The 25,282-nt window shown below is 40.8% G+C and overlaps 1 protein-coding gene across 1 annotated transcript in view; it reads right to left on the reverse strand.

Moving 5' to 3' along the window:
* The window catches only part of OTOGL (otogelin like), a 158,788-nt gene extending 135,140 nt beyond the window's left edge, over positions 1-23,648 (reverse strand). Inside the window, exons 1-11 of the mRNA XM_075274539.1 lie at positions 23,498-23,648; positions 22,989-23,031; positions 21,995-22,043; positions 13,128-13,191; positions 12,410-12,508; positions 10,487-10,641; positions 8,814-8,935; positions 7,076-7,281; positions 4,053-4,180; positions 2,465-2,571; positions 269-375 (exon numbers count right to left, since the gene is read on the reverse strand). Coding sequence (XP_075130640.1) covers positions 269-375; positions 2,465-2,571; positions 4,053-4,180; positions 7,076-7,281; positions 8,814-8,935; positions 10,487-10,641; positions 12,410-12,508; positions 13,128-13,191; positions 21,995-22,043; positions 22,989-23,031; positions 23,498-23,606 — 1,189 coding nt within the window. The 5' untranslated portion in view covers positions 23,607-23,648. The remainder of the gene's footprint in view (positions 1-268; positions 376-2,464; positions 2,572-4,052; positions 4,181-7,075; positions 7,282-8,813; positions 8,936-10,486; positions 10,642-12,409; positions 12,509-13,127; positions 13,192-21,994; positions 22,044-22,988; positions 23,032-23,497) is intronic.
* Positions 23,649-25,282: the final 1,634 nt, after the last annotated feature.

Genomic DNA, 25,282 nt, shown 5'->3' on the forward strand with positions numbered 1-25,282 from the left:
TTAAACATGTGAGAAATACTTCTTATCTAGAAGACTATGGAAAAAGGGAGGGATGAGAAGAAGACTGCTGGAAAAGAAACAATGCTACACTGAGCTACTACCATATATTCCAAGACTTACTAGTGCTCTCCCATTGTACAATCATTATCATGTAACACTTCAGCTCACAATTCTTTATTGTATTGTAATATTTGATTACAGTTATATGTATTTGGAGACTCATAACAATACAGCATTTATACTACTATTACTATAATAAGACACTTACTGCATGCAGGGAAGTCATCTCGCCAGTCTCGTATGGGAAAGCCAGAATGAGAGCACGCTCTCGCATACTCCATTACAGTACGACAGTAGGTTTCTTCATCATCTTGTCTAAGGAAATATGTTTAGATTAAAGTTAATTATTATTATTTATTTATTTATTTTCAGAGCACCATTAATTTCATGATGCTGTATATTTGAGGGTTTACATACAATGCACAAAACAAGTACAACACTAACAGTGACCAACTGGTACGGCAGAACGGATGGTCCTTTCCGCAAGGGCTTACAGTGTATGAGGAAAGGGGGGATAGAGACAGTAGTTGAGTTAGTTAAACTTGTCTTTTGTTATTTACTGATAGCTAGAGCGTCATGTACCAACATATTATTCTTCTTAGTATTACTTGCAAATCATCAAGACTGGCTGCAATGACCTGCCAGGTATCCTCAATCGCAGATAAGTCGGGAGATTCTGCAGGCCATGGTAGTACATTTGAGCCAGGCAGGCTGCTTATAATAGCACAAGCAACATGCAGCGTGACTTCATCCTGTTGAAAAATGGCTCCTGGGACACTATCAAGAAATGGCTGTGTCACTGGTTCCATGGCCAAGTCAGTGTAATGCTGAGCTGTTAGTGTACTTGAAATGAAGACTAAAAGGGGCAGCTACCAAATAGTATTCCACCCCAGACCATAATTCCATAATGGAGCCTGGTATGATGTTCCTTTGTGAAAGCCTTTTCATGGTGTTTCCCACATGGTCATCAATATCCCTAAGCCTCCTTTGCAGTCTCCATTATGTTCATACTGCACATTATAATAGCTCTAGCAGGAGGTCAATGGAACCTTTGTAGCTTTGACTTGTAGCCCAATGTAAAAACAACTTCCAATAGTTTATGTCAATACTGTTTGCTGCCATGAGATTTGGATATGTCATCCATTTTCAATTGCTGTACAGAATCACTATGCGCCATTCTTCCAAACACTCGTCTTTGTTCTCACAACTACCAGAACATGCAATATTGAATAATGATGACATCTCGGCCTAGTAGCCACCCGACAGAGTGATAAACCACAGTCTCTCAATTCAAGGATTCTGTCCCTCTCATTTTAAGACAAGTGGTGCTAACTCAATATTCACGAACAGGAGGAATGACACAATCATCCCACATCCACATAATCCTGCTTTCAGTCTGATTTTCACACCCTTTTCACATGCCACAGGTTAGAGCTCACAGCTTAAAAATTAAAACCTTAAAACCTTAAGGCTACATTCACACAGTCGAGGGGCAAAACCGCTGTGAAAAACATACATTTTTCACGGATGTCTTGCAACTGAGGGACATCAGTTTTCACAAATCCCCCATACATTTTAGTGTATGGAGGGGACCATGAAAACAGACAAAAATTGGATATGACCTATATTTTGACAGTCTGCTATAATGGACCATCAAAATAACGGTCATGTGAATGGGCCCATACACTTGAATTTAATGCTGCTGTCACACTGTCATGTGAATATAGCTTAAGGATTGTCTTTCTCACTGTTACACTTTAAATGTTAAGGAGTGTAAGACTTGTATTGTCTTTGTTTTCTATGTCCCTTGCTTAGGGAACTCCTTTGTGTGCCAGAGTGGAAAGCCACTGTGAAAGAGTGAAAATGGTAAAAACCGGGTATGAGAGCGCCACTGAGTGGATGTAGGTTAATAAAATCACTTTATTGGTTCCAAAGACAGAGGTAAAAGAAGGCTACGTGTTTCGACGCTGGTCTAGTGTTTTCCTCGGGCCAATGTAAAGTCCACTGCCAGAGCGTGGGAACCTGTGAAAGAGTATATCACACTCTGGCGAACAAGGTTATAAATCTGAATGTCCACTACATGTGGATGGAGATTTTGTACTGTAAACTACTACACATTTTGTTATAGATTCTACAGTGAATTCTGCAGTGTACTCTAAGGGTACATTCACACATGACAAATTTGCTACAGAATATAATATAAAAATCCATTCCATACAAGTAAATAGGGTTGTATTTGTAGGATGTACATTGATTTCTTAAAGTCCCCCTTCTCCCCATTTCCCCATTCTGACCTGGATCAACACACTCTTAATGTCAGATAAGAACTTAGAGTACTCTTAACAGAAAAGTCATTATATTTGCTAGATGGCGCGGTGAATCGTTTTAGTTCATTAACACTTACTTGCAAAGATCGTTCATGCAGCTAGCAATGAAAGAATATGGGTCGATAGTCTCATGGCAGCTCAGAAAAGGGAACTGTAACAGCACTTGACACTTGAGAAACATTGCCTGTTTACAAATAATATAAAGTATATTAAATAGATAGATAGATAGATAGATAGATAGATAGATACTGTAGATAGATAGATAGATAGATAGATAGATAGATAGATAGATAGATAGATAGATAGCAAACAATATACAGTGAATGCGACATATACAGAGAATATAATCTCACAAGGTTACAAGACTTTATTATTTTTGCTAGGGCCTGCCACATGACATTTAATCTAAGGCCGCATGTAAAACATGGAAACGCCTCATTTTTTTCCGCAGCTTTTTCACAGAAAGTCTGCATAGCTTTCCTCCGTGGACTTTCTGTCCCCATTATAGCTATACAGAAAATGCCAGCGTTTCCGCAGATATAAATGACATGCTGCCATTTTCAAAAATATGGACATTTTTGAAAACACAGTTTTTCTGCTGCAGATTCTTTTCTGCAATGTGTGAATAGGATTAGCCAGAATCTCATTCACTCTTGCAGCTACTGTAAAATGCAGCATTTTTGCCACAGCGTTTTCATGGCAGCCATAACACTGTATTTTCACAATTTGGGGCCCCAGCCTTAAGTAACGCAATCTGCCACTGTGTAGTCTGTTGATGTTCAGCTTCTGACAGAATATTTAGATGTTATCTGACGTATCTGAGCACAAGAAAAGCTTTTTCCACATGTAGCCTAGTTATTATGGTCTTTGTATAACAGATTTTACTAATTACAAGATCTCACATATTAAAAGAACATGAGCCGACTGCTGTGTTCCACCTTTTTTGTATATCAATACCAAGGCCTTATTCACACAACAGAGCTAACATTTGTGTCAGTCTGTTAAAGTCCATTGAAAGGGCTTATTCACATGTCTGTCAATAACTAACATATGATGACTATTTCTTGAATGGCCATCATATGGCCATCTTAAAACCTATATATACCTATAGATCTATTGAGATGGCTATCTTTATGTCTTTCAAAATGGACAAAGATAGAGCATGTAAGTTTTATTGATGGAATGAAAAGAAGTTTGTCAAAAAAATGTGAATAGATTAATAGAAGTTCATGTTTATTAAAACAGTCGTCTTTCACTATTATGTGAATAAGGCCCTAGGTTACATTCAGAGATGGCCGTAGATATTTGCTGCAGATTGCTTTCATGTAAATTCATAGTAGAAAGCACAGCAGGCAGATGAACTGTTAAAACCCCTTCCACAAATAGTGGAAAAAATCCCCAAGTAAATATGAGAATACTACAATGTTTCGATTCTGCAGCCTGCTCCTTCTATGGTAGAAAATTTACAATGCAAAAGATGAAATCTGCTATAAAATACTTGATATTTAACACATCTATGGTCACATGAAGAGTTACCTACCCATAGCACCAAATCACAGATAATACTTATAGTGGAGGTACCAAAATTATGGCTGCACTAAAAGGATGCTTACAATAAGAAGTTCACTTTATGCATGAGTCCATTGTATTCCAGAAAGAACCTACCTCATGGACAGACTCCTGAGAACAAGGGTTTGTGTATTCAGAGACTGTGGGTACACATAGTGGTTCGTCTGGAACTTGGATATACCAGCTATTTGCAAACAAAGCTATGTCTTCTGTAGTTTCTTCAGCTGTATAGGCAATGCAAGTAATACAGATATTTTATATACTTAGATAATATAGTTATCATTGTGTATATGCACCAGATATTTCAGATTAAAAATAATAACTGCAGAATGGTTTTATAAAAGAGCATTTTATCTCATCCTATCAATAGTCCCAAAAAGGATTATATAGATCTCTTTAAGTGCAGTAGTATAGGTCATTAGAAAGAACTGTAGTGAATACTATGAGGCCATAACTATGGTTATAACTATAGTGGCACTACTATGAGCAGGTACTACTAGGAGCAATGTCCATCTGGCTATGAGAAGGAATAGTTTAATAGTTATGAAATGAGAATTGAAGGTTGGAGTTCACATCTGACTTTGCTTTTTTCCTCAGGCAGCATACAGGATAGGAACACCTCTAGTTATAATGCAAATGTTCTCAAATTATATACTGATTTTAACCTGTTAAAGGGAACTTATCAGGTGTTTTTTGACCCCAACATGTGTAACATCAAGTAATGATGTTTCCTATGGGCCTCTCACTACTATTTTTATTGCAGAAGTCAAGTTATAGCTTCTAGGACCTAAGATAGGTATATCCAAATTCATCAAAACTAGTCACAAGGGGCAAGGAGCAGATTCATCCAGCCTTGCAGTTGCCATACAAAATCACACCCTATGAGGCGCAATGGGCATATTGTTCAGTGTCTGACATTAGTCTGATACCCTACCTATCTCCTGACGAGAGGCGTAACGATCGTGGTCGCAGGGAGTGTGACCAGGCCCGGCGAGGTACAGGGTCCGTGGCCTGCTGGAGATGGCCGGGGCCCAGTACCACCATGACAGCGGTTGGGGAAAGCCTGGTTCCCTGACCGCTATATATATTGTAAATGAAAAAGGGGCCCCGCCATGTTGTAAGGCCCCTTTTCAATAGATACTAGACCAGGGGAGGTGAATTAAAATAATAAATACATATACTCACCTCTCCTAGGCTCAGTGTCCTCTCAGGACAAGGGGCATTACTTGATGTTGCATCTCCCGGGGCCAGATTATGGGGGGAAAAAACACCTGACAAGTTCCCTTTAACGATACATCCTAATATGGATTTTAAGAGGGGGTGATTTATTTATTTTTTTTTCATTGTGTACCCCTCTGTATTTTAAAAGCCATAATTTTGTATTCCATTCGTTTTCTGAAGGATGAATCACATTTTTATAAACATTCCGTTTATGATAATTTGGATATACATATATATTTGTATATGGCAGAAATCCATGTACATGCTGCAGGAACTATTGCATTCATATACATAAAATTTATTTTTAGTTGCAGAAATTCCTGAAACTAAATTTTGAGTAGCAAACATTTCTGTAACTGAATTTTATCAAAGTGTATATAACCTCTTTAAGCTGTTTTGTGGGATCACCTATAGCAATCCTGACACCTGTTGGTCAAAGGGAAACATTATATCCACAAGCGTGTCCAAAAGTGTCATACATGGTATTATAATTACACAAAGCTAAACAATATTTTGTTTTTGTTTTATATTTTAAATGACCCTCAAGTGCCTTTCTTATGTTTCTTAAAAAGCAAAAAAAAATACATTCAAATATTTAGACCTGGCAGATCTGGTCAGAATAAGAAAACTTCCCCTCACTACTGTGTTATTAAATATAGTTATTTATGAAGAAGTATTCCTAGGCCTCAAGTCAAAGTTGCACATCAATTCTAAGATAATAATAATAATAATACTATGAGGGCAGGCTGGAGGGACCATGTGGTCTTTCTCTCCCATCAATTTTCCATGTTTCTATGTTATATGCTTCAGTTACTTGTATCAGTATTTGTAAGGGGGTGTTCATACACAGAAAAGGTGCAGATATTTCTATCATACTTTTCTCTATTTTATCCAACTTCTGTTTTGAATAACAAATGCTGATGCAAAATATTGACTAAGGTACAGCCATGTTCAAGTGGTCTCAAGATAGGCTGGTAGTTTCACCTAGGAAGCCACATGTTAGGGACAACCTCCTTGGACAATAATGCTACATGAACACAGAGGATTGTAACACCAGAGAGTGTTACTCTACATGCCAGCTGCCATACTGCATTATAATAATTCCAAATAGGTAGTAATATCAGTATTGTCCGAAGTTTACCATCTCAAAATCAATAATAGTAACAGGTTTCTCTCAAAACTACATAAGAAGAAAGGTATTAGAAGATATTATTGAAGTATCTGATGATATACCATGAACACAGTCAGCCGCACAGCTTATGCATATAAAGGCACAATGTTAACAGGGTTGTTCAGTCTGATACAAACAAAGCTGAACCATTTTATTATGAAAAACGCTTTGGAACAGGAGATGAAGGTTTGTTATATTAAGTGACCGTCTAGAACTGGAAAGTAATTCAATACAATACATATATCAATTTCTTTATGCAAGTATATGATTTTTACAAGCCTATAACAGGCAACTAAGTATATGGTTGCTGATACAACCCCCCCCCCCCAAAAAACACAGCTATAGAATGACAACATAATGCTGCGATATAGGGCTTATATAATGACAATATCACTCCCATAATGCTACCAAGCACAATACAGATAACAAGTAATATATCCTCAAATAACAATCCAAAGCAGTACCCACATAAAGTAACAGAACCTTCCAGCGTAAAATAAGAATTCCCAATGTAGCCATAGTGATAGTCATGGTGCCTATATAATCGTGGCATATACAGTCTCAATATAACTCTGGCCATTCTGTACACATATTTACTTTAATTAGAATATCGCTATACAGCAACAGTTGTCAGTTTTCATGGATGCAATATCTATTGCACCCATAGGATGCCATATCACACAAACTAGATATGCTTAGAAAAAAACATAGAGTTTGGGAAACTTACTGTGCTGTATGATCAGATCATCTGACCAGTTCCCATTAAAGTTACCACATAAGCCACAGGGTTTTCCTTTATGATCTTCTGTTAGCTTGATATATATTCCAGAGCCTCCATCCCATGCAAGAGAAAATCCAAAGGTTGTCTTCACCAAAATATAGTCAGCTAGTCTCTCAATAAATACATTGTCTACTGTCTGTGGGAGCGACAACCTGAAAAGGGTAATCGACATGGATTAGAAACCTTACTGTATGTACGTAACACATCCTAGATGAATGAAGTGCATGCGAAATACACACAAAAAATGCAGGACTGAAAATACAAAAAGTAAAAATGATATATATAAATATATATATATATTTTTTTTTAAATCGTATATTAAAAGTTTAAAGTGCAATTTAACCAAATGAAATAGAGTACCACACATCAATGGAACAATAATCCAATTGAGAACCCCAGATAAGAGCATATGGGGAAACATACTATACATGGAAATAAAAGGAACAGGCCCTAATAAAAATAAGACATGAAACCCACCATACACCTAATTCACGTTTCACAAGGAATGCTACATCCTTGCAATACACAGTGTCAAATATTTTTTCCAACTAAATATAGATAGAGGACTACGTTATTGTGTACCTAGCATTATAATTTTGCTTGAAACATGTGAATACATAAAACATTACAATATGCCATATTAGGTCATATTAGGGGTCTCTTCCCAGGACCCTGTACTTCCCCTTTGTCTATCTGTGGATTCTGTAAATATTCAGAATACTTCCCAATCACCAAATAACTGTCTTATATTAATACATGAAGTATTAGAAAGGGAGGAGGGAGATATGGCTTCATTGTCTATGTGTCTGCTGATATTGTGAGCAGGTGCAGATCAGCAGAAGAGACATAACAGGACACACATAACAGCCCTATTGTCAACCCAAAAAGAACCTACTGAACTCAGTACACACATGTACATTTACAGAATGCAACAGTACTAGTAGACATACAAAGTTTTTATACTCGAGTTTTATACTCGAGTATAAGCCGACCCTTATATAAGCCAAGGCCCCTAATTTTACTACAAAAAAACTGGGAAAACTTATTGACTTGAGTATAAGCCGAGGGGGGGAAATGCAGCAGCTACTGGACAATTTCAAAAATTAAAATGGCCGGAGTTTTTGAGTGAGGTAGTTGCTGGGTTCTGGGAAGGGGGAGGGGGTGTTTTTGTTGTCTGTCCGCCCCTTCCCTGAGCTTGAGGACTGGGTTTCCCCCCCCACACACACACTTGGAATTCAGCCTGGCTGAATATAGGGTATCTGCAGTGCTCCTATTAACCCCTTCCCAACGGAACAGGAGCATTGCAGATCCCCTATATTCAGTAGACCGGGCACTTTCAGACACAGGGATACCTAATGTGTATGTGTTTCACAGTCACTTTCTACTTTTATATGTATTCTAGGGAAAGGGATGATTTAGAATTTTTATTTATTTTTTTATTATATTTTTTTAAAGCTTGTTTTTTTTTCACTATTTTATGGGAGATTCTATACATTACTATTGCAGCTGGTTATAGAACCCATACCCCCTCCCCCCTAAAAAAAAAAAAATGTGCTGAAAAACTCGACTTATACTCGAGTATATACGGTATGACCATGGAAGGCCACCATTTCTTATTTCAAGACCTTTCGTGATGAATTGGGATGGACATAAACCTTCAATGACGAGGGTTCTGCTGTCTTACCTCATATCTCCTTTCTTCACTTCATAACCTGAAACGGTGATTTCCTCTTGGCTTGAGAAAAACATACTGATGGAACGTGGACAAGTATACACAGATCCCTCGCACTTAGGACTGTTGTGAACCTTACAAGAAACCATGGGAGAAAGTAAATTATTATTTCAGTTGTTAATCTGATTGCTACTTTAAGACCTACACTCATACACAGTACTTGAGATCTGCATCTTGCTTTCTATGCACCATGGCTACAGGTATACCACTTGTCTTTAATTTGTGGCAGTGACTATTTATGTTGCGCTGATATATTGTTGTGGGATATGCTGTATACCTGTATTGGTTTGTTGTAGTCTATACTAGCTACGAGTCAGTGGGTTATCATAGTCAGTGGGTCATTTATATATTTGTTGCTTCGGTCCAGCACATATTTTGTGGTACAATTTCTAGCTCAGTATTGCACATATATTATTGATATTGTCAGAGAGGTCACTTTGACTGTTGATTATACCCCCTGACATATTATTACCTGTTACCCTTTGATATACTCATATGCCATGTTACCTGGTGTGTAGTCATAGATATTTGTGTCTGTACATTCATCCTAGATATTCTGTTAGATCTATTATTTAGTACATACACTGTATTACTATGTTGTACTTTTCTTGTTTGTATGGTTCAATTTGCTTTTTCCATCTGCCCTGCTGAAATGAATTTTTAGTATTTATTTAATAACATTTATATATTTTATAGATATTGTATTGGATTCATTTTTTGACCACTATTTCTATGGTATGTTCAGGTGTTTGCTTTATACGTGGTCTCTTTATTCATGAGGAAATGGTTTAAGTGTTGGTTCTACACTCATACATGAAGACATAAACAAGGATGATAAGATAAGATGACCAAGGTTGCCAAACTTCTGTAAATTTAGAGATAGGGGACTTTTGGCCATTATATAAACAAGCTCTCACAGAATAATGATAGAATTGGACATCACATATTCATGGAACAACCAAATAATTATGTATGTAAATGAGCCCTTTGGAGGTCTACTGACATTGACCAACATGAAAGCTAGGCATGGCATTGGATTCACATGTGGATATATAAATCTGTGATCCCAGCACTCATTAATATGGCACTCACATTAATAAACAGGTATGCAAATGATAAACAATGACACAATAGCAAGAATTTATTGATACTGGTGTAGATTTCAGGTATAACTTAAACCAGCTTTCTCGGGCCTGGCCCACCTTGATCCCTGACCTAATATACCCAACATTTGATACCAGAGTACACTGCCCAGAATAAATATATGGGGATGGGATGGCAATAGCGTAAATCTAGTTGTAAGCTACTGCAGGAAGTGTTGTGTGGGGGAGGGGAATCTAACGGAATCATGGGGCTATAAAAATGGAAAAAAAAAACAGATATGTGGGACACTGCAGGGAGTGTATATAAAGTGGTGTAGACTGTTTTTAAACATTCAGCTTCACCCTGGAAACACCCTTTAAATACCTCCCTATTATATGTAGTATATAGGATAAAAAAAAGAGTAATTGGGAGAATTAGTAACTTTTCTACAAGTTAAGGCTTTCAAACATCTGTTAACATAAGATACAATTTTTTCTTATTGTGACATCTCATATTTTTGTCTCCTAGTCAAGGCTACTTACCCATATAGTATACAAAGGCACTGGGTTGCTGCAGTCTCTGGCAAATATGTATGAACAGTTTCCAGGGAAGTAATAGTAGATGCCATCAAATGTTTCAAAGTTGTATTGACCCCAGCTTTTGCAAATCGCATCTCTTTCTTTCCCAGTGTTTGGCACTGATAATACAACAGAATAAAGACTTGGCTGTTAGAAGTAATAACTTAGTTTAAAAATCACATCATGAAGTATGGTATAGCAGTAACACATCTAGCCCTGATGGGTGTCTTGTTTTTTTGTGTTGTTTCCTTGAACTTCAATAATAAAAATCCTCCATGAATAAGACACTCGTTTATCTCCATAGTTTTAGAATCCTTCCCTAGTGCTACAAACACACACACATACACACATATATATACCCACTGTGAGAGAGTGAAGGGTGTGGTCTGGGAAAACAGGTATATTCCAGCCAGGCACCTAAAGGGTGTATGGTAAAGGCCCACACCAGGGAGGTCAGCTGACTATTCAAGGCCTGATAATAGTCTGTGTGTGAAGACTAGCAATGTGGCACCACACTGACAGAACTGACCTGGCCAGACCAAATCTATAGAGAAGGTACTGTGCCACCCATTGTTGTTGCCAAGGTGTGAGTCTGGTAACCAGTCTCTTGTATAGTCAGGGAAAAGTTCCTTATGTTTAAGTGAGTTTTCAGCTGAGAAGGTTTTTGTTTTTGGTTATTTTGTGCCTTTGCAAAGGCAGTTAATGCACTTCAAGTGAATAAAGCCTGAACTTGTGTGCAACCCAGTGTCTGTTTCCTGCACTGCTACCAAGCATCTACCTGAGCGATTCCCCACACACACCAAACATACACAAACATACACACACACGCACACACAGCAGTGATGTCACGCTGTTTCTATTAGTATTGTACTTATTGTAACTTTTAAAACTATGAGGGAGACTTATCAAAATGTGTCTGAATTCTGGCATAATTTGCACAAAAACCTCTCTTACATGCTGTGCACCACATTTATCAAGCTTTGTGGACACTTTTTAGATGCTCTTACAGCTTGTATGAAATAGAGCCTGAGCCTATGGGGAAGGGGTGTGGCCTTTTGTGAAAAAGGGCATGGCCTAAATTCTTTGCGCCAAAAATAATCCAAACCTTTTTAAAGAGGATCTTTCACGTTCTCTGGCACTGGTGGTTTTACATACAGCTGAATTCAGCACACTGTCAGCTTTGACGGTAGGCGCACGCCCTTAGTTTCAGCACCAGGACCTTAATGTGCAGCGTCATCGCTGGGTCGTAAGGAACGCTCCCGCTGACAGTACAATGCTATACGTTCCTCTCCTCCCAGTGATGATGCTAGGGAGTAATGCTCACACTTCTGACAGTGGAGAGATATTGGTGCCACAATTAACCGCACCGATATCTCCTGCACCTGGGTGCTTTCTAGCGGTTTATAATACCGCCAGAGCCAGAGGACATGAAAGGTCTTCTTTAAGTCAACTAAGTGGTGTAATGTTAGACTAGACAGTCTAGAACTTAGTAAACTTAGCAGATCTGCCCCTATGTTTACTGTGGCTACAAATTAGGTAGAATTAGTGAACAAGGGGCCAGTGACTATTTCACAGTATGTTGTCATGTATTATCCAAGCAAGGACTGATAGTAAATGTATGAATTCATATTCCAATGTAGTAATAATAATAGACAAATCAGCTATTCTAGGACCATACCTTCTACTAAAAATTACCTATTTGCTGACACCTATTTGCTATGGAAAATGTTGAAGTAGCTCATATTTAGTGATCAAAGATGCCAGTCTGTTTAGGCACTATTTTCAAAAATATAAGTTTTCTCCTAAGGTGTATTATAAATTAATTTATAACAAATACAGTTCTCAAATGGAGTGACTTCACTACGTAAATAAAAATCTCTGTCATACCATATTGGCATCGGTCTCCTTGTGCCTGAAAGGTCTCACAATCACAAGAACCAGCTTCTGTACAAAGTGCTCCATTAAGACATCCTTGTGGGCAAGAACCTAGAAATAAAGTTAAATACCTAATATTACTGATTGTACAACGTGTGCTTATCTATTGATATTTTGTATAGAAATCTATTAATTTATTGGTGAATCCAGGAATGAAAAACATTTATCAGGAATTTAGTTATCAAAAATGGCAAAATCAAGTTAAATTCCATTTGCTAACTATGGTCAGCTACAATTGAGGGCCCCTTCACACGGCGTAAGCGCTCAGCTCATTCCGAGCCGTACACGTGAGCGCTTCTAAACACTTCCCATTCACTTCAATGGGAGCGCGCGTAAAGCCGTGTGAAGGGGCCCTGAGTTTGGATTTGTCACTTTGGATTTGTACACTTTTCATGGGTATGTTCTAGTTATCTGTGCTTAACGTGTCTCTGTCTTATGTGATAGGTGCTTTAATGAAAGATAAAATATAATAAAGGCTTTGCATAGGTCATCAACTGAAAATCAACAAAGGTCCAACAGTCAGTATTCCTGCTGAGCAGCAGCGGTGCTTACAGACAGCTGATCCACTAGTCCCAGGTGTCAGACCCTCACCAATCTTCAACCAATAACCTATCCAAAGGAGCCCAGAAAAAAGCCCTTTAAGTTCAATATACCTTGCAATATGTCTTACCTGCCTTTGGAATATTTGCTTCAGTAAGAAGCCTGCGTGCTCCAGAGAATGGATCTCCATTATCCTATGATTGAAATATCAACAAGGAAATCAAATGCATGCAATTTTATTTAGTAGGAAGCCAGAAGGTGCATGCAAGTACATGAGACCTTCACATAGCATATGACATGTCCTTCGCCTTGTGTTTCATACTATACATAGTACAATTAAAGTGTAAAGCTGTTTCATAATACAGATATGTTTTTCTTTGCAGCAAAGCAACCAAACCATTCTGAGCACCGTGGATATGCTGTATGATGGAGGGTTATCCACATATGACCTCGAAAAAAGTGTGTTGAGTGCAGATGCCTTCTCCTACCAGTATATGACCCACTGAATTTAATGGGGCAAGTTTATTAAAATGTCTAAAGGAATGGAAGATTATATAGATAATCTGTTTTCCCTTAGCCCAAACAGCAGCACAAGATGGGGTATTCCTGCCCCTGTGTACTGTTAGGACAGGTGGAACTTTTAATAAACTAACAAGTTCCCTCCCATAAAAGGCCCAGGAGACCTCCCCCTCCCTGTGTTAGTCTCCAAGTACCATATAGCATAAGACCACATATAATCTTAACAAGCCAAGGGAGGGAGCTTTGTGCTGCTGTTTGGGCTAAGGGAAAACAGATTATCTATATAATCTTCCATTCCCCCTACGCCCAAACAGCAGCACAAGATGGGGACTTAACAAGTAATGCCCTTTCTAGGGAGGGCGATCCTGACAGGCCGAGGTCAGGATTGAGTAACCAAAGGACTTCGCCTTGGAGGTATGCCAGTCCAATCTATAGTGCCTGGCGAAAGTCAAGTGGGAAGACCAAGATGCAGCCGCACAGATCTGGTCTACTGAGAGGGACTGCCTCTCTGCCCAAGACGCCCCTACCGCCCTGGTAGCATGGGCTCGCAAAATTTCTCGGACCGGCAGCCCCTGTGTCTGAAGGGCCACTGAGATGGCCTCTTTGATCCACCTTGACAGAGTAGTCTTGGACGCCTTATTACCCCTGTTGTGACCAAAAAAATTGACAAGTAGGTTTTCTGACCTGCGGAATGGACCTGTCCGGTCCAGATATATTCGCAGAGTTCGCACCAGATCCAAACTATGCATTTTCTGTTCCCACTCCGAGGAAGGAGAGGGGAAGAAGGTAGGTAAGGTTATAACCTGGTTTATGTTTTCCACTGAGGGAACTTTAGGCAGAAAACCTTGAATAAACCTAAGCTGGACTCGGTCCGGAAAAAAGGTCGTGTATGGCTCTGATGCCGCCAAAGCCTGGAGTTCTCCCACTCGCTTGGCAGATGTGATTGCCAGAAGAAAGGTTACTTTCCATGAGAGGTATTTGAGCTCCACCTCTGTTAAGGGTTCAAATGGAGGGCCGCATAGTCCTTGTAGGACCGCACCTAGGTCCCATTGGGGGGCCGGGGGCCGTACCGGGGGTCGGAGCCTAGAGGCCCCTTTCTGGAATTGCCTTATGAGAGGATTCTGAGACAATCTAGTCCCCAATAGAGCGGATAGCGCCGAAACATGCACTCTCAAGGTGGCCGGGGACAATCCCTTGTCCAATCCCTCTTGTAAAAACTCCAGGACTGATTCAATGGACGATGTATCACACTGTCTTCTGGCCCCCCAGTCCTTAAATACTCGAGCAATCCTCTGGTAACTGCGATTGGTCGAATCCGCTCTAGAGTGGGCCAATGTTCTTAAGACGGCCTGGGACAATCCTCTGTCTCCACGTACGGTGCGGTCAACCTCCAGGCAGTGAGGTTGAACCTGTCCAGATCCTGGCAGAGCTGACTGTTTAGAGTTACCAGGTTTTGGACACACGGAAGCCTCCAGTAGGTCCCTCGACTCATTACCATGAGGTGGGTAAACCATGCCCTTTTCGGCCAGAACGGCATAATGACAATGGCCGAAGTCTGGTCCTGCCTGAGTTTCGCCAACACCCTGGGAATCATTGGAATCGGAGGGAAAACGTATGCTAGTTTGAAGCTCCAGGGTATTGACAGGGCATCGATCGCCAAGGGATTGCCGTCCCGATACAGGGAGCAGAATTGTCCCACCTTGGCGTTGTGTTGGGTGGCCATCAGATCCACCTCGGGGAGACCCCACATCCTGGTGAGTTGTTTGAACACTTCCGGGGACAGAGACCATTCGGCTGTTGTTATTAGTCCCCTGCTTAACTGGTCTGCCAGGACGTTGAGGTGGCCCTTGATATGCACCGCTGACAGCCGGGACAAGTTCTCCTCCGCCCAGGAGAATATCAGGTTGGTCACCCTCATCAGGGAGGGAGACCTGGTGCCTCCCTGTTTGTTGATATATTGGACGGCCGTTGAATTGTCTGTCCTTATTCTGACAGCCTTTCCCTGAAGATGGAGAGTCAGAGTCCGTAGTGCCAGATAAATTGCCATAAGCTCTCGCCAGTTGGAGGAGCGAGTTCTCTCTTGATGGTTCCAGGCTCCTCGTATTAGGGTCTCCCCCAGATGCGCTCCCCAGCCTGTAAGGGAGGCATCTGTGGTCAACAGGGTCCAGGAAGTCTGGACCGTGGACCTCCCGTCCTTGAGTTGAGACCACCATTCCAGTGATCGACGGGTACTGATGGAAAGCTGGATAGGCTTCTGAAGTCCCGAAGGACTGTGGTTCCATACTCTCAGGATCTCGAGTTGTAAGGGGCGCATATGCCATAGTGCCCAAGGAACTGCCTCGATGGTTGCGGACATGAGACCCAGGACCTTCATCGCTGTCCTGATTGTAACCTTCCTGGTTCGGGATAGGTAGTGAACCGCTCGACCAATCTTCTCCTTCCGAGGAGAGGGCAGGGAGATCATCATACTGAGAGAATCCAACATGAACCCCAGGAACTGAATCCGGGTTGATGGAACCACTACCGACTTTTGCCAGTTTACCAGCCAGCCCAGCTCGCTCACAAAGGCCACTGTGATATCCAACTGTGTGGCCAAGACCTCCCTTGACTGAGCTTTTATCAGCCAGTCGTCTAAATAAGGGACACTAAATATCCCCTGGAGGCGCAGGGCGGCTATGACCGGAGCCACTACCTTTGTGAAGGTGTGGGGGGCCGAGGATATACCGAACGGGAGAGCTGTAAACTGGAAGTGATGTAATCTTCCGTTTAAATACGTGGCAATCCTTAAGTACTTCCTGTGTGGAGGATAAATGGGGATATGGAGGTATGCGTCCCTCAGATCCAAGGTGACGAATAGTTCTCCTGGCTGCAGAAAGGGGAGAACCGATCTTATGGTCTCCATACGGAACCGGACCTTGCGGATGAATTGATTTACATACCTCAGGTCGATAATCATGCGCCACCCTCCGGTGGACTTTGGTACTAGAAACACGGGTGAATAAACGCCTTGACCCTGTTCGTCTGGAGGGACGGGTTCCAACGCAGCCTTGTCCACATACTCCTGCACGGATCTTTGCAGATGAAGTTGTTTGGTGCCCTGAAGAGGGCGGGTCCTCCTGTATCTGTCTGGAGGGGGGGATAGGAAGCTTATTTTGTAGCCTTCCCGCAAAAGCTGGAGAACCCATGGATCCTGGATATGATGGTGCCAGGCGGCTAGATGTAAGGAAAGCCGACCCCCCACCTTGGCCCTGCAGGCGAGGGAATCGTGATAGTCAGAAGGTGGATCTTTTTCCACCACCACGGGAGGAACCTCGACCGCCTCTAGGGCCAGAGGGGCGCCCTCGAAACTGGCCTCTTGACATGCCTCTCGCGGGGGCGTAGCCACGAAAGGATCGTTGCCTGGATCCTGTAGACTGAGGTAGGTTCTTACCTTTCGAATCGGCCAACCCCTCCATTAGCCGATCAAGTTCACTCCCGAATAGCCTGCCTGGCTCAAAGGGCAGGGCGCATAAATTGAATTTTGAGGCGTTATCTGCCTTCCAGGGCTTGAGCCAGAGGGGGCGCCTCGCGGCGGTAGACAGTGCCATGGTTCTCGCTGCCAGCTTGGTCTGATAGAAAGCGGTCTCAGAGAGGTAGTCGGACATGAGGCTAATGGTTGTCATAGCCTTTAACAGATCGTCCCGATGGACACCGGAGTCGATGTCCCTCTCCAGATTTGAGACCTCCGATCGCAGTTTAGCGACTACCTCACTAGCCGCGATGCCCACCGAAGCTTGAGCTGAGGAAGAGGCGTAAATACGCCTCAGGGACCCCTCCACCCTGCGATCCATCACATCCTGGAGGTTAGAGCCATCCTCCGCTGGCACCACCGTGCGTTTAGATAATTTGGAGACCGCTATGTCGACCTTAGGCGGGGGGCCCCAGGAGCTGGACTGGGCCTCGGCCAAGGGAAAGAGCGCCCTAAAGCGCCTAGAAGCATTGAATGGACGCTCAGGGAACCTCCATTCAGCTTCAAACCTCTTGACCATATCAGGGTTGGCCTTAAAGGTTTTGAGGGAGGTGGACGGAGTCTCCTCCGTGGCCTCCTCTGCGTCCTTGGCCCGTAAGACCCTAAGCAACTTAGGCATCCTATCCACCGGGAAGACCGGCTTAGTTGGGTCCAGGTTGTCCTCTTCTGAGGAAACCTCGTCCAAAATCTGCAGCGCCTCCATAGGTGGAAGCGAAGGGGGTGATGACTCCATGCGCGGTCTTTTAGACAGCTGAGAGATTGAGACCTTGATTTCTCTCATTGATTCCTCAACAAATTCTCTCACCCAACCAACCACGTCACGGACAGAAGTGTCTTCTGAAGGGGGACCTCGGCATCCGCGACAACACTGGTAGGCGTAGCCGTCCGGTAAAGGCACCTCACATTTAGCACAAGCAAGGTGACGCCGTTTGCTAGAAGCTTTCCTCCTAGGATTCTCCGCAATAGAGGAGGAAGATGACATCTAAAGAGAAATATATTGCTCATTATTCCTCTTACCTTAAAGCTTCTACCCTCAGGCCCCACCAGGGGGCATACATCACCTCGGTTATGGTTCAGAAATCTCCAACGTAGGGAAATTCAGCCTTCTGGTTCTGGGTGTCCAGGAACAGTAGGAACCTGCAAGCTAGAGCTGACAGGCAACCTACACTGGGCAACCCAGAGCTAAATAAGGGAGAAGGGGGGGGGGGGGCGGAGTTAAGTTAACTCCGCCCTCTCTACCCTCTTGCCCCCCAGAATGGCTGGGGATTACAAAACCTTCCCCCAGCAAACCTAATAGCAAACTAAGGCAGGGGGGGGGGAACCTGTCCCCCTGAAACGGCCTTCTAAGAAGGCACAGAGCGTAGAGACGAAGCGCCCTGGACTGCGCATGCGCGAACCGGCAAAGCCGCGCATGCGCGAAGCAAACTCCCCCGCGCATGCGCGGAGAAGCGGAAGTCCGCGGCGCACCAGACAGTGCCCGCGGCAGAAACATGTAGAGCGCCGCGAGGTTCCTCCTCCCCCGGCCGCCAGAGCCTGCACATCCAGGCGGCGGGGGAAGCGCGGCGGGACAGGACAGCAGTCCGAAGGATGCGCCGCAAGACTCACTCCCCCCCCCCCGGCCGCCGGAGCACCATTACCCAGGCGGGGGGGGGAGCAGAAGCAAGAGGAGCCGCAAGGAATCCCCCTGCCCCAGGTAAAACCCAGAGGGGGAGGGGGAAACATAAAATCCAAAAGGAGAGGAAAAATCTTTAAAAAAAAAATAAAATTGTGGGAGAGGAAAGGAGACCTCTCCCTCCACCTGTCCTGGTCCACAGGACAGAAAAAAACACAGGGAGGGGGAGGTCTCCTGGGCCTTTTATGGGAGGGAACTTGTTAGTTTATTAAAAGTTCCACCTGTCCTAACAGTACACAGGGGCAGGAATACCCCATCTTGTGCTGCTGTTTGGGCGTAGGGGGAAACATTTTTTGTTGGCCATAGCACTCTAAAACTAAAAAAGACTTTGCTGTGAAAGGTTGCTGTGGTCCGTTATTCTTTTTGACAATTTCACTAATGTCTCCCAATCTGTCATCCACAGATGCCCTTTAGAATGGTGTGTCATTCACAGATTCTTCTTCACATACAGTATAAGCTGCAGATGCCCCATATATCAATGTTCCCCACATATACCCTTTTTACAGTATCAACCAACAGTTGGTGACTATTTGGCCACCCCTTGAACATTTGCCTTCTCCCCTGAGATGTATAAAGGACATCATTTAAGTCAGTTAATGTGATTCGTCTGCTTTGGACAACCATTAATATCTTGTTTGTCTCCAGAAAATTTCATGAAGACTTGTGAATATGAACTGAGTGAATGTTTTTTTTATTTCCTTTTTAATAGCATTGACTGAAGCTCACTGAAATCTGAAATCAATGGACTTTCTTTATATCAATTAAGTCCTTTAATTTTCCGAAGAACTGACACGAATCTGTATTCTCTATATTCAAAGGGCCTCAAGCAGTGAACCACTTGTATTAGATCAACAGGAAAGGATATGGCGAGTGTGACGAGTATGAGGGGAGCAACTTATATCTTAAAAAATAAAATTGTTTCTACGGTCTATATGCCAATATTTCCAACACTCTTTTTTATACAGGGCTATTTGTCATCCTTCAAATATGCCAGCAAAGAAAGGGTGCTCTCACCGTATGAACAGTAAAGTATGAGACTGCCAAGGTGGTGTATTCCTCTAATGGATTCAATGAAGGTGCCTACCTCTTCTAGAAAACAGACTATCTGAAGTTCGAAGATTAGGTTTCATCCAGGTATTCAATCTGATTGCCATTTCAGAATCCATGAATGAATTTTTCCCACTACCATAAAGACTTATTGGCAACTTGCAGAATCAATTGGCAGCTCACATGGAATTTTTATTTTTTTTCTGGAAAAACTCTTTTGAAGCCTAGCACCGATTTAGAATGGATTACTATTCTGATGGAAAATGTAACAGTAAATGGCTGTGACAATATTTGTACAAAAAGTTGCACACCATTCTCAGTGCCCAATAAATATTCAGAAAGTCTGAACAGGCTTCTAATGATTATAGACTATTTACACTGGAATTACAGAGGCCGGTATTAAGAAGCAGAATTGCCCTCTTTTTAACAGTTTTGCAATGCTGTTTAGAGCCGTATCATTTTTTACAGGTAAAAAAATGTATAACATCCAGCACCCCAATGGTCTGTGTTATTATACCCTAAAGGGCAACTGAACAAAAACAGAAGCATCTATGGATAGGTTGAAGAGACCTTCTAAAATAATATATACAGTACGTATATAAGGAGCCAAAACATTAAAAAATAAGATTCAGAGAGGAATGAAAATATATGGATTTCAGCTATATTTTACTGATAATAAAATAATTCATGAAAAGTTAAAAAATTACACATATGGTGCCAATGTATCATGTACTTGTCTACTTTATACATTAGGATGTTGTATACAGTTTTATTAATTTCAGCCATATCTAGAGATGATAAAAACCTGTAAATTACTTGAAGTAACAACTTATAATTATTTTTTACAAGGTAACAATTTATACCGTCCGTCAAGACAAATCGGAGATAGCCCATAAAAAAAGGAATCCTTTTTGTTAACAGTATAGCAATAGCCTTCCTCAGTCAGATCAATGTTATAAATACATCATTGTCATGCTATTGACACACGCTACATGTAAACACTCTCTATTCAATTGGTCTCAATCATCATAATAGCAGTATCACAAGTGGATCATGGCAAAACCTGATCGAGTTGCAAATTGCGCTTATCTCTAACAAATTCCCCTTATGGTTCATGATTCTCAATTACATTGTGCAGCTGTACAATACGTGAATAACACAGTCATATAGATTATATTTAATATGTCGTATTCATTATAAGCAAACTGTAAAACATGAATAAGTATTAAGCTGAAATTACGATAATGCATAATGTAGACGATCTGCACAGCTTTTAGGCTTTTTATCCTAACAGTGACTTTTTTGTTACCACCTTTACATTGATTAAAAAGCGCTAAAAGATTGACATTGATCTTAGGTTGCTTTCTCACTAGCACTGAGGAGATGCATCCTCCCCATTCACCTAACAGAGAAATGGATCCCAGCACATGGATTAAGATAAACATTCCCAAAGGAAAACTTCTGGAATGTTTCCCTTCTTTCTTGTGCTGTTATCCATTCCCACTTTTGGTGAATGGAAACAGAAGGGAGGAAGATCTCCCCTGTTAGAGGGAACACAGCCTTGAAGAATACATCTAGTTTAGAAGATCATCAGGAGATTGTAGAAATTATATTATATTTCTCATAACGGAATTTCTCCCTCTTGGAGCAGAAGATACCAAAGCAAAGAGCAGGAAAGTAAGGAATTCCCATAGGCAGAAATTTATAGCCACTATTATGTTGTAATACGGTATATAAATTATGAAATGGGCTGTCCAAAAACCAAAGTAAAATTCAGTATACCAAGTGAACACTTCATTTCAATCACTGCTGTTCATGTTATACCCTGCACATTAAATCCCAAAATACTCTAAACTTCTCATTGCGCCCTAATAATTTATACGAGCATTGTAGGTACAGTATCCAGAGTAAACCATAAATGGAAGCATTTCATATGAAGCAGCCAATGTGTTATCTAGTCTAGAATTAGCATTTTACAGAAACATTGGATCTGTTGGAGATGTTTAACGTTCATTGGCAAATAAATAGGAATATCTTTCTATCTGATGATGCAGAGCCTGTGTGAGAATGAGATGAGTTCAGGCAAGCCTGATAAGTGAGACAGTCAAAGCTACAGAATCACAGGAAAGTAGGTATCACAAGAGAGATTGATCCTACCCGCGCTTTTACCATTTTCTCTTATGACAAAGACTCCATTGTCAGTGTAAGACTCATTTCAGAGGCAAGTTTTTCTCTCGAAGGTATAACCTACCTCTGCTGTTAAGAGATCTCTTTTCTGGCGAATTGCATTAAACCCGTTTCTGGAAGAAAACAAAAAGTATCTTGTATTTGCAAAGGTCCAGGAGCAACCTGAATAAGCTATTCCTAGGGGAAAGGTTTTTTTCTGATTTCCATCACCTATCAAAGAGGCCTTTCTTGGGTTAACATTTAAAAGGTAACTTGTATGTGCGTGATCTCATCTTACACAATTGACGAGAGCTTTATAGATCTGTGTGCCTGAAAATGAACTGCTTGCCTTTGGAAAGTACCCTGCAGGTTTTATTTCATTGAGACTGAGTCTCTCTCTAGTTTAAAGTGAATTTTTTTAAATAACGCAACAGCAGTATACATATATATATATATATATATATATATATATATATATATATATATTTCCCTTTTAAAAATAAATAAATATATAAATTCCTGCCTATCACTGTAACATTCCATATTATCTTCTACACATACTCTTAATAGTTATGTCACATTTTAATGTATTAGTCCGGTCTCCATGCTGTATCTATTTGTAAAACATTGCAAAGACTGAACTTTAGAACATGCTCAAATGCAACTATAGACTTCTTAATAGAGGAATGGTTTAATATTTAGTTGTCAATATAATAAACCTGATCTACTGTTACCTTCAATCAGAACTTCATCTAGTAAAATACTGAGTCAAAGCTGATATTTTTTTCTACATCTTACAGTAGTTAAGTCCATAAGGGTACTACAATATATTTTAAGTTAACCCCTACTGAATGTATCTTCACAAAACACACTTTTAACCTACTTACAATAAATAAATATAATAATAAATTAATAATAATAATAATAATAATAATAATAATAATAAATGATTTTGCACTGAACAGTCACTAGAATTTTCTCATAAATGACATCATTAGAAATAACACAAATGACAAATAACAATGTATTAACCTGCTATACAATTTTGTCATGTTACCTAACTATAAATTTCAACTCACATGGATGTTCTCGGTTTTAGACCAGATGATGAGTACAGAAATCCTATAAAGTAAAACAAAAGTCAGTCTTCATCTAAACATTGATTTACATTATTTATAACATGTTTTTTCATATTAGTTTATATGTATAAATGTTTTCATCCTAGATTTACCACTTGATGTAAAAGCCTGAAATATTCTCAGATATTAGAGGATCACAAGTCAAAGACTGATAACGGTAGATGCAAAACAACCCATGAAAGTGGACATTTAACAATCCCAATGTAGCTCTGCACACGTAATATGGGATATAGCAATAATATATTGATACATCTACAGTTCTACTTACATATAATGTACAATTGGACGTGTCTACATGCATTTCATATTCATGTGATAGGCAGAAGGATGAACATTACACTTCATTACAATTCATACATTGCGATTTTGAGTAGTAATACAATGTAATGAAATCACTTAATATCAAATTACTTAATATGTGATTGAATGTAGACAAAGCAATGACTTACCTAGAATGGAGAACAGGAATGCGTACAAGAAGAAAGTGTTCCCAGGTTTCATCAATTGGAGATTTCTCACAATGTTCATCTCAGTGTAACTTTGTATCCAGAACTGCATCCAAATAACTGACCTTTACTATTATGGCATCTTAGAAATAAGTTTCTTTGGAGGTTTTTTAGATTGTTCATTGGATGCAAGTTATTACCATTTCAAGGCTGCAAGGACAAAACATAGCTGTCTAATCTTCAGTTGCTGTGGGGGCTTTAGAAAAATTGCTAGCAACTTCCTTGGCTGAGATTTCCTCATTAGTGATGCATGATAAAGCCTTGTCTGTATCAGTTGCACATGCTCACGCAGACTGGCACGTTGTCATCTGCTCAAGGCGGATTTATCCTTTTATAACTATTGTGGAGAATGACACAAGATAAGGTGTCATATTAAGATGACTCTATATTTTTTCACTATCCTTCTTTAACCCTTTCATTACAAGCTGTGGTAAAACACCTTTGCTATAGATAAATTCTACTTATGTCTATATGTAAAAAAAAAAAAAAATACAGTTCAATTTTATCTTCACTTTATGTGGTATCTACACTATTCATCTACTTACCTATTCCTATTCAGTACATTGAAATAATATGAAGATAAAAACTGGAGGAACACTTTCTATATTGAGGGTAGGAGCTTCTTTAAGGTCCTCAAGAGCAGTGTTTTTCAACCCTTTCAAGTAACTCCCCCCCCCCCCCAGTCAGAAAATGTCCCAACTGAGTACCCCTAGTACTCGTAGTGATCACTTAAAAATGCTAACAAAATAAGGCTTCAGGTGGAGCCTCAGTCAACAGTTATGTAATGGTCTCTTAGTGCCCCCACATAAAGTACAATGACGCTGTCACTGCCCCACCTGTAATATAATGACACCCCACATGTAATATAAAACTCCACAGGACCCCAGAGTGTAATATAATGATCCCCACAGTGCCCCACATGTAATATAAAACTCCACAGGACCCCAAAGTGTAATATAATGGCCCCACATTGCCACACCTGTAATTTGAAGCCCCTCACAGTGCCCCACATGTAATATAAAGCCCCATAATACCCCCAGATGTTATGTAATGACCCCCACAGTGGCTGATCCCGACGCTGCCACTATGTTATATGGACATAACAGTACTCTGTGTGTAATATAATAACCCGCACAGTGCTCTACATGCAATATAAAGCCCGACAGTACCCCAAAGTATAATATAATGGCCCCACAGTGCTCCCAGATGTTATGTAATGACCCCACAGTAGCTAACATATAATATAGTGGCCCCACACTGCCACTATGAAATATAATGGACATAACTGTGCTCTGTGTGTAATATAATAACCCCCGCAATGCTCTGCATGTAATATAACAACCCCTACAGTGCTCCACATATGGCATAATTATCATCACACTGCCTTCACTTATAAAGATCCCCACAGTGCTCTCACACACAGTGATGCTGAAAGAGCAAGTGGTAAGCTGAACTCTATGGCTATTCTGAACAACCACAGGCACCACCCTTCCATTATAAGGAAGTATTAAGATGCATTCAGTACTCTCCAATCTGTTACACCAGGACCTAGAGCAGAGAGGAGGTGGGGGGCAGAGTGGTGAGTACTGAATGCAGCTTACCACTCGCTCCCTGGGTGCTTTTTTTTTTTCTTAACGTAGATTGTGAGCTCACAATGTACTTTTTTTGTCCTATCAGTATGTCTTTGTATGGGAGGCAATCCACGCAAAAATGGGGAGAACATACAAA

This window comes from Leptodactylus fuscus, chromosome 5 (genome assembly GCF_031893055.1).
Source record: "Leptodactylus fuscus isolate aLepFus1 chromosome 5, aLepFus1.hap2, whole genome shotgun sequence".
NCBI lineage: Eukaryota > Metazoa > Chordata > Amphibia > Anura > Leptodactylidae > Leptodactylus > Leptodactylus fuscus.